The 9,565-nt window shown below is 49.2% G+C and overlaps 1 protein-coding gene across 1 annotated transcript; it reads left to right on the top strand.

Annotated features, from left to right (window-relative positions):
- Nucleotides 1–177: 177 nt before the first annotated feature.
- On the top strand, nucleotides 178–2,353 carry RPL12 (ribosomal protein L12; the record flags this gene model as incomplete). Its single annotated transcript, XM_009694809.1, has 5 exons — nucleotides 178–276; nucleotides 985–1,066; nucleotides 1,549–1,635; nucleotides 2,070–2,182; nucleotides 2,263–2,353. Coding segments are annotated over 5 exons (387 nt in total), but the record flags the coding sequence as incomplete, so codon positions are not given.
- Between the last annotated feature and the right edge of the window lie 7,212 nt (nucleotides 2,354–9,565).

Genomic DNA, 9,565 nt, shown 5'->3' with positions numbered 1-9,565 from the left:
CTTCTGGGCGGCTGCCCTCACCCCGCAGTTCGGCCTGGGAGAAGAGCAGGTCCTTAGTGCTATTGCAGTGCCGCGAAAGAAACTGTGGTGAGCGTGGGGTACTGTGTAGTACGGGGATGCTCTGCTGTGATCCAAGGGATGTTTTTTTGTGATGATAATGTGTCTCTTCTTCCTTAGTCCCCCAAGAAGGTTGGTGATGATATTGCCAAAGCCACGGGTGACTGGAAGGGGCTGAGGATCACGGTGAAGCTCACCATCCAGAACAGGCAAGCTCAGGTACTAAACGCCAGAAGGGATGGCTTAGTGGTGCAAGCATCAAGCACAAATGAGCTCTGCTTGCTCCAACCACAAGCTTAAATCCTGGCAGGGTCGACTCAGCCCTTCATCCTTCCGAGGTGGATAAAATGAGTTCCACACAACAAATGTGTGGGGGTCTTCTGGGAAAGACCTTGAAACATTTGTGTGATACTGCCGTGCAGCCTCTGGCTCAAATCTGGCAGCGATTCAGCAATGTGTGTGTATGAAGCCTGGGGCTTGCCAGCCTGTGAGCAATGGGAAGAGATCTGCTCATGTGCAGAAGTCAAATTTTTTATTCTGTTACAGATAGATTGTTTTTTTCTACAGAACGTGTGACTGGAAAAAAACTATTTCAAGCAATATAGAAATTACAAAAAACCTTCTTAACTAATCTTGTAGCCACCTGCCACTATACCTGTCCTGAATTCCGTGGCTGGTATATTCCAGTGGTGAGCTGAGAGGAAGCACCAGTCCAGGAAGCAGTCCTCTTCTGGTTGTGGGGAGGCCTGTGCCGAAAGGCTGGGAACAAGTTTTTGCATCACAAAAAAGCCTCGTGTACTAGTGAATTAACTAAAAACGCAGTGCTCTGGCAATTAGCTTTTCAGGCACTGACTGCTTGGTTGAGTATCTTCATTAGCTATCTAATTCTGGTTAGAGGGGGGGAAGAATTAATCTCTTTTCATTTAGATAGAGGTTGTTCCTTCTGCCTCTGCTCTGATTATCAAAGCTCTGAAGGAGCCTCCTCGTGACAGGAAGAAGCAGAAAAACAGTAAGTTTTCATCTGTCTTTAGTTCTAAATATGTTTTGGGGCTAAGAGGGGAATAGATACCTGCCTCTTAGCTTATTCAGCATAAACTGGCAAACAAGTGTAATGGGGCTGTATCTTGGGCAGCTGGCATTCCTTAAGTGTCATAGTACAGGCAGCAGTTTGTATGCCAGCAGAGTTCAGTTTCTTGGAAGATGGGGTAGAACAGCTACCTGCCACGGTACCTGTCTTGTAATGCGGTGACTAGTACAGTCCAGAGGTGAGCTGACAGAAAATGCCAACTTAGGAAACAGAGTTATTCTTCTTGTGGGTAACTTTGTGCCGAAGTCTGGGAACAGACGTACTGATCGCAGCCCCGCTGTAGTTGTAAACTCTGGTTTCCCTGTGGTCCGAGTGCTGGGAATGGTGCTTCTCTAACAAAGCACAGGGAACTGCAAGTGCCCATGTTTATATGAACTCACTGGGGCTATTTCTTTCCTTCACAGTTAAGCACAGTGGCAGCGTCAGCTTTGATGAGATAGTGAACATTGCACGGCAGATGCGGCACAGATCCCTGGCTCGAGAGCTCTCAGGTAAGTACCGGTGATGGGGCTGCATGGAGTCCTCCCTCCATTTGCTCTGAGAGCGTGAGCCGGGTTCTGGTCTGATCCCTGGGAGGGCCCCGTAGCTGTGGGGGGTGGTGGTGGAGCTCCTCGTGTGGCTTGGCCACTTGGGTGCTGAGCACTGCAGGAACAACCTTGTGCTGGCTGTGAGCAGCCAGCCTCATACCTTCTGGTGAAGGCAGCACAGGATGGTGAAAGGTACACGTCATTTCTGGTGCATTCTGTGGAAACCAGGACACTAGGCCTGGTTTAAGTGGCTTACTGTCCCCTGGTGAACCCCGTGGCTACAGCCTGCAAACCCCAGAGGGAGGGAGGGACAGCTATGGTGCGCAAAGAGTTCTTCATATGTTCTTCAAAGTTTTTCCCGTGGTAAAGCACTGACAAGCTCTACTTTCCCACTGCAGGGACGATCAAGGAGATTCTTGGAACTGCCCAGTCTGTGGGCTGCAGCATTGATGGCAGGCACCCACATGATATCATTGATGACATCAATAATGGTGCAATTGAGTGCCCGGCTGTAAGTATCTCAAACTTGATGTATTGGACTATTTACTAAAAGACTCTCTGCTAATGAGCTGTATTTGCTTTTTTTAACAGAGCTAAGGCTGCAGAAAAGAAGTTGCCATATGAAGACTTCATAAGTTTTTTGTAGCACCTTAAATACTTAATAAAAGACCCAGTTGTTTGCAAACAGTATTGCTGGCTTAATTTGTCCTTATCCCATGCTGCATTAGTTTGGCCGGGCACCGCTTACCCTCTGCATCAACCAAAGTAATGGCTCTTACACAAAGTTTTAAGCTAGAAGATGCTTGTTTCCCATTTGCTGCCCTGAAATCATTTGCTTGCAGCAGCACTGAGCTTAGAGAAGTGGAGTTGCCTCAAGCCAGCACTCCAGTAAAGAGCGAAGCTTGCTAACTTGCGGCCTGTGTAAAGCTTCCTGTGAGCTCTCTTCTTGCCAGTGCCAAGTGTGGAGCTCAGAGCAGCGGGTGTTGCCCTTTGTTATGGCAAATGGTGTAGTAATGGGGCCAGCTTCCCCGGAACCGCTGCAGCCAGGACATGAAAACGTACTGATGCTTGAAAATACCTTTGGAGGCTGCCTGCCTCTTAACCCTCTGCTAGAGTAGCTGCATGCGCTTGTGGGATGAGAGGGCTCTGACTGGTCCCTGTTTGAAATGAAATCCAAGGTGTGGCTGCCCAGTCAGCGTTCCCAGGGCCTGCAGGAGCCAGGGGAGAACAGCTTTGTGGGCCCAGCCTTGGCCTTTCCTTTAGCCTGTTACTAGCAGGAGGAACCTCTGGCCTAGGTGGCATTGAGGGCTTTCTGTTGGAGAACAGATTGAATTCTTTGCTCAGCTTTTTCTCCTGCCTCGAAGCAGAGGATGTTGTGGATTTTCATCTGGTGATCAGGACAAGTAAACACATTCTAGTTCTTGAGCTGGATTTCTTTTGTGCTTTATTTCATTACTGAAGAGGAGCAAATCTGTTAGTTGTGGGTGGAATCCTGTGGTCCCCTCTGCTTCAGGGAGTTGTAAAGGGCCCAGTCTTGTATTTTTTGGATCTCTGGATTCCTTGAGTGGTGACACTGGGAGAGCTGGGTAAGCAAAGTCCTACAGCCCCTTTCTACATATGTTCTGGGTCCTGGTGTATTCTCTGATGGAAAAAGAAGCTGTTTAAGTGTTGGTATTTCCATTTCTACGGGCATTCTGTAAATCCAGTGCTACTGCTTGTCAGGAAATGGACCCTAAAACCTGGCTGAGCTGCCAAACTTGTGTTTAGCAGTGAATATCCTGGCTGTTTCTGCTAGTAACTGCACCCTGCTGGAGTGCCAACCTAACCTGCAAATGAAGAGCTGCTCCTCATAGACACAAGAAGTTTGCCCTACTAATAGCACCTTCCTGAAGGAAAGGCAACTTGGGATAGCAAACCTGTCGGGAAGAGGTGTCCGTACCCATCATGGTGTGGATTCAGGTAAGGATGTAAGTACATGTGTTGAAAAGCAGAGTGAGGAAAGAGCAAAAAGTTTAGTCTTGCTTATTCAAAATGAGCATATTTTTTTTTTGCAAAACTTTTAAGGGGGGCCTCACAAGCACCATCTTAGGGATTCATCCAATGAGGATGTAAGGAACTTAAGCTCAGCTATAGCACATTTACCTGTTTAACCTCTGGAGAAGTTCTGTGTGTTTCAGGCTTGATGCTTGAAATCATTGTACTTCACACGATTTGACACTTGGCTCTCACACCTGAAAGCTTGCGCTAGCTGTTACAGTGGTACAGCTGGGAGGTGCAGATAGAACCAAAGTTCTCCAGAGATGCTGGGGAAATCTTGTTCTATTTCCAGCAAAGGCTGGATTTTCCCTGGGGGCAGCCTAGCACAACAGATGACGTGTGGTCTTCCAGGCTGTGGAAAGCTCTATTAGAAGTGAAGCGAAATTATCCTGGTAATAAGAATGCTTTAGCTGACTCTCAGATATTATTAAAAGCCCTATTAACAGCAGCATTATGGTTGCAGTTTACCTCAGCCCTAACAGAGCTTCCTGGAAAACAAAGTCACGAATGTTAATTTAGGTCCATTTTTCCAAAGAGAAAGGGGATCAAATTGTTCCCGAGATGCTGAACTGTATGAGCCTTGGTCTCAAACCAATGTTCTGCAAGATATGTTTTCCTCCTCTGCAAAGCGGTGCCAGTACTTGATCAACTTCTTTCTTGCTAGTGTCTCTTCAGTTTTGCAAATAACTCAAAGTTATTCTTACAGGCTTCCTGGCTGGAGCTCTGCTACGGTGAGCAGGACTCTAAAGCGGTGTGCGTTGCAGGAATTGGGGGAGGAAAAAACCCAGTTCTGCTACTGCTGCTAGGGGTGTGTGGGAGAGAGTGCGGTATACGCACTAGCTGGGCTGCTAAAATTTGTTGAATGGGGTCTGGATTATTTAGCAGGATCTGCCCAAGTCCTTGTAGGAAGAAGCCAGTGCAGCAGGAGGGTTGGCTGCAGTGAGGAATCGTCTGCTGCTGTGTCAGACACACCAGGTGCTGAATGAGCTGGAGCCTCTGTACAGAGGAAAACTCAAGGCTCCAAATAAATCCCATCCCAAACTGAACTGGAGGAGGTGTGCACCTGGAGTGATATTTCTAAACTATATGCATCTAATGCATTATTTTCTAGTACACAAGGCACTGCAATTCCTAAGCAGCTGTAGTTGACGGCTGCTTAGATGCAGAGCAATTGTGAGCTGGTTTGGTGAAACGAAACCTTTGTGTTTGCTCTAGCTTAAGCCAGGAGCATGGCTTGGGCTGAGTCTTCGGTGCTGCCTCAGCACACAGCAGAGTCATGCCTTAGGAATGTATCTCTTCCCGCTTGTGAAGCATAAAACGTGCATTGTGTTAGAGTGGGATCTTCAGAGATCACCTGTATTTGCACATGATTTAACAACAAACTGCTGCTTTGTCAAGACTTCAGTTTCCTACCTGCTCTGCTGCTGTTAAAGCGCCTGCTAGTGAAGGCAGTAAAACCTTATGGAGGGGGACCTTGGGAAAGGAGAAGTCTCCTAGCCTGTCCTTGCAAGGTCCAAAATGCCCGGTCAGCATCAAGGCCAGCCAAAAGAAATTGTGAACCACGTCTGTTTTCCACCATGGTCCTGCTGTCCGAAACGTTTAATGAAGCGACAACTCTGTAATTTTGCATTGAGCTCATGGGCAGAAGGGAGTTGCCAGGCTCTTTGGAGCAAGGCCGGGCTGGCAATTCACTGGAGGGTAAGCGACTGCTGGAGGGAGGATGTGCGGGTGGAGGAGTTTGGGCTGACACTGGTGCATTTACGGTTTCTGAGAAGATCCACTTTTGTCCTTTGTTCCCTGATGAAATGTGGGTACGTTGGCCTGGTGACTTGAGGGCCAGGGAGAGTGAAGACCGGCTGTAGTGAAATAGGGAAAGGCATAACAAAAACCCTAGGTTTTATCCAATCAAACAACGATGGCAGACACCAGTTTTACAGTACATCCCAACATGCGACTGTCAGCGTGGAGGGAGGAGCTGGACCCTCCTCATTCCTACAGCAAAAGAAACCAAAGCCTGACCCAGGTGTCCCCAGAAACTGTGGTTCCCTGCAGAACCCGTGAGGTTTTGCCCACAAACTGTTAGGGATTTGTCTGTTCCTTGATAGCACCGGCCGTACCTTGGGCAGCTCTGCCTGTGGTCCAGGCCCTCGCTGGCCTCTCCTGGCTCCCCCACTCTGTGCACAGGCGGTGCAGGATTTTGGGCAGCCTCTTCAGCTGATAGAAGCAGAAAGCAGGAGAGTTTGTGGCTTTACTCTTTCATTTGCTTTTTCTGCTGCTGTTTGTAAGGCCTTTTTCTGAGGCAACCGGGGAATAAAACAAAAACATGGCTGAAATCCCAGACATTTGCCATCTTTAATTCCTTGGCCTGGAGTTGACCGTGTTTCAAGCTAGGAACGCTGCTTGGATGCTCTGACCCAGGGTCAGGTGTGGTTCCTCATGCTCTGTAACCTGCCACCTTCCCAGCCTCTCAAAGAACATGGGTTGCAACAAGTTCTGATAAGGTATAGGGGGGGAAAAAAGAAAATCTGTGATGAGTGGTCACAGGCTGCAACAGGGATGCGGGGGGGTGGTGGGATCTCCGTCCTTGGAGATGATACACAAAGGGCGAGCTGGCCTGGCTGCGTATTGGGCGGATGGCTGGGTCCCTTCCAGCTGGCTACATGGCGATTCCACGACAAAGCTGCACAAACTCGTATGCTGCCTGAGGTAGGACAGCCTGGCAGAGGACTGCAGCACCCCTTTCGGCAGCAACTTTAGTTTAAACTTGTTTAACGTGTTTGTTGACCCTGGTGTTAGAAGACCCCTGCTTTGGTGTGAACCCCGAGAGTCTCAGGAGCTGTCAGCCTGGTGGGTGCCCGGGGCTGTCCTTCGGACCAGTACTCACACACGCTGTGGGTTTTCCCCCACTTGGCAGTGATGGAAATAATTGGGAAAAAAGATTTCTTTTGCTTAATGGAAATTCTCTTGGGGCAGGATACATAACCTTTCCCATGCTACCTTAGGGCATGTGCTCTGGTAGAAGCAATGTGGTGCTTGGAAGGAGGGCACTACCCTGCCAATAATTAATTTTTTCCAAACCAGACTTCTTAAAAAGGAGGCAAAGGGCTTGATAAAGATAGTAACAACCTACATTAACTTCCCATTTAAAATTCATCTTCCTGATAACAGCATTTGTCTCCAAAGCCAGGATTTTTTCCCACTCTGGTGACCTGCACCTTCAGGAGAAAAGAGGGAAAGGGACACTGAGAAGCGCTGAGCCGTTCCCAGGAGACCTTTGCTCTGGTGGCATACGGGCTTTGTGTGCTTTAAGGAGAATGAGCTTTCTCATTTCCCCGAGACAAAACAGGCCCTGAAAAGCCAAATCTTTTGGATTCATGTCTTCCTGTGTTATGAAACGTTAGGATAGAAAATCTGAATTTTGTTATATTTTGGTGTAGGGTACTGAAGGCCCCCCACCCACCTACGCCACGTGCCCTAACGGTAGATGCAGTAAAATTAAGTGCTGTTTACTGTGGGCACAGTGGGAAAGGGAGAGTTGAATCCAGCATCACCCAGTGGGTGGGAGCAGTTGGTGGACGCTCATGGGAGCATGGGTCCTGTCCAAGCTCGGGAGCAGCACGGTGGGGTGTGAACCACCCGCTAACGGGGCTTCTCCGCTGTTTCCAAACCCGGGTGGATCGGCTGGTGTGGCAGGAGGCAGGTGGAGTGTGGCTGTGCCACCGGGGCTGTACCCTGGCTCTTGCGACCACCCAGCCCGATGCCATGGTGCCTGGCCAGCTGCCGAGTGTGCCTATTCCTACAAGCAGGAATTTGACTCCGTGGACCCCTGCTCTTTGCAAAGGGAGGGGAGGTGGTCTCCATCCATTGCCTCCTGCCACATCTGTGGCCTCGGGAACACCGTGCCCTTCTGCAATGTCCCCTGAGGGCAGGGAACCACACTGACTGGGTGACATGGGAGGTACAGAGGGTGTCAAAAAGGGGGAAAAAAAGGCCCAAATGGGAAAGGGAGCTTTTTCTGGCATAAAGGGCACGGAGGAGACTGCTTTCTGGAGGAGCTGCAGGCAGAAGCCCTGGCTCCAAATCGGGCTTGGGCAGCACACACCTGCAGCTCACCTCCACTGTGGGCATCCAGCAGAGCAGCACCCAGAGCTTCATCGCCCTTCCTAGGAGTGAGGCAGGCTGGTGTCCTCGCAGGGGCTAAATGCAAGCAGTACCAACAGCAAACTTCCAAAAGGGAACTAATCCTACAAACCTTGTGGGTTTTTTGTTGGGGAAGGAAGATGCAGAGAATGCCCCAGGCTGAACCCAAATTGCTGCAATGCCCTCACATACCCATACAGAGCCTGAAATTACCCCAAGTGCTGGAAGGGCTGGCAGCAAAACGCTCCCATGGGGAGCCCTTCACCGCAGAGCAATCTCACAGCAGCGTTTTGTCAGGGCTGTGGTCCTCCAGGTCTCCCACCGCAGCCGGGGCTGGTTGCCTTCCCCAGCCGGGGCATAGACAGTTTGGGTACCTCGGCCCATGCCTGGGCTCTCATTAACCACCCCCAGGCAAACCTCAAAGCACGTCGGCATCACCAGCATTGCTCCGATTTTCTCCCTGGCCCAGACAATCTCTTCTGCACATCCACAGAAGAAGAAACCCCTGATTTCTGCTCAGTGTGTCTCCAAACCACAGGAAAGTGCAAGTACTGTGGGGAACCAGAGCTCTTTCCACGCCGAGTGAAGGCCCTGGGTACTGAACACCGAACACCCAGCTTTTGGCAACGGTGGTACCATGGCCTCTTGCCAGTTTTTTCCCTTTCAGGTGTGTGGCCACAATCATCAACAATGAAGTGATCCCCCTGATAAACCAATGCGCACATTCATTAATTCACTGCATGTTCCTTTCCGATTAACAATTTACTTTATTAGAGATTTTATTTATTTTTTTCCCTTACAAATTCTTTAAAAAGCAAAACATTCTTTTTACTGTGTAGGTATTTTGTTTCAAATTCAATGACTTGGTTGGCTTTTCATTAAACAGAATTATTTTTGCCTCTCATGTTGCCTATCATGTTCACCTATGTGGTTCACTGTTGTGACGAAAGAGGTCAGGTTTGTGCCGAAACTGCGGGGTGCAGGGCTTGCAGAATTAGGTACTCCCTAGATCTTGTGGGTCAACGTGCTAACAACGGACTGCTCCAAATAGCTTCGTGTGTTTCATTTCCCTGGTCCACCGTTACAGCCTCAAGGCGTACCTCTCTTCTGTGGGACTGCTGCAACGCAGGGATGAAAGATTGAGGAAAGTCTTCCAAGATTCATCTTTAGATTTAACATTTGTCTTGTTTAGATGCTTCCAGCGCTGGCTTAAACCCACTTTCCTTGTTGTTCATGTTCTTCAGGACACAGTTGTTCTATTCTGCCCTAGAGATTTGTAACTTTCTACATAGGAAGCTTCTTTATCAGCCCTCCTTGCCTGCTTTATCCATTTATTTGCACTTTGAATTCCCTCTGTTCCCTCTTTCAAGCGTTCTTGCAGGGTGCTGAGGAAGCCGACGTGTCCATCAGGACAACATGGCAGTTCTCGACGCATCTGCCTTGACGCGCTCGGCTCCGGCTGCAGGGTCTTTGGAAGGGAAAGCTCTCCAAATCCCTTTCCCTGACTTTTGTGAAATACAGATTAACTTTTTGGTGCTGGCGATTGCTATTGTTGTTTAGATGTTGGTCACAATTCCATAATGGAAAGAAACAGGAGTACACTCATCCTGCTCACACACGAGGACCGTGGATGAATCAAACTCCCCAAGAGCAACACGGGCTCGGAGCCCCCTCACTGCAACAACGGGCGAGCAGGGCGCTCTCTCCAGCCCCCTTC

The sequence above is a fragment of the Cariama cristata genome, unplaced genomic scaffold (assembly GCF_000690535.1).
Source record: "Cariama cristata isolate BGI_N322 unplaced genomic scaffold, ASM69053v1 scaffold29722, whole genome shotgun sequence".
NCBI classification, from domain to species: domain Eukaryota; kingdom Metazoa; phylum Chordata; class Aves; order Cariamiformes; family Cariamidae; genus Cariama; species Cariama cristata.
This window is presented reverse-complemented; position numbering and strand designations above follow the sequence as displayed.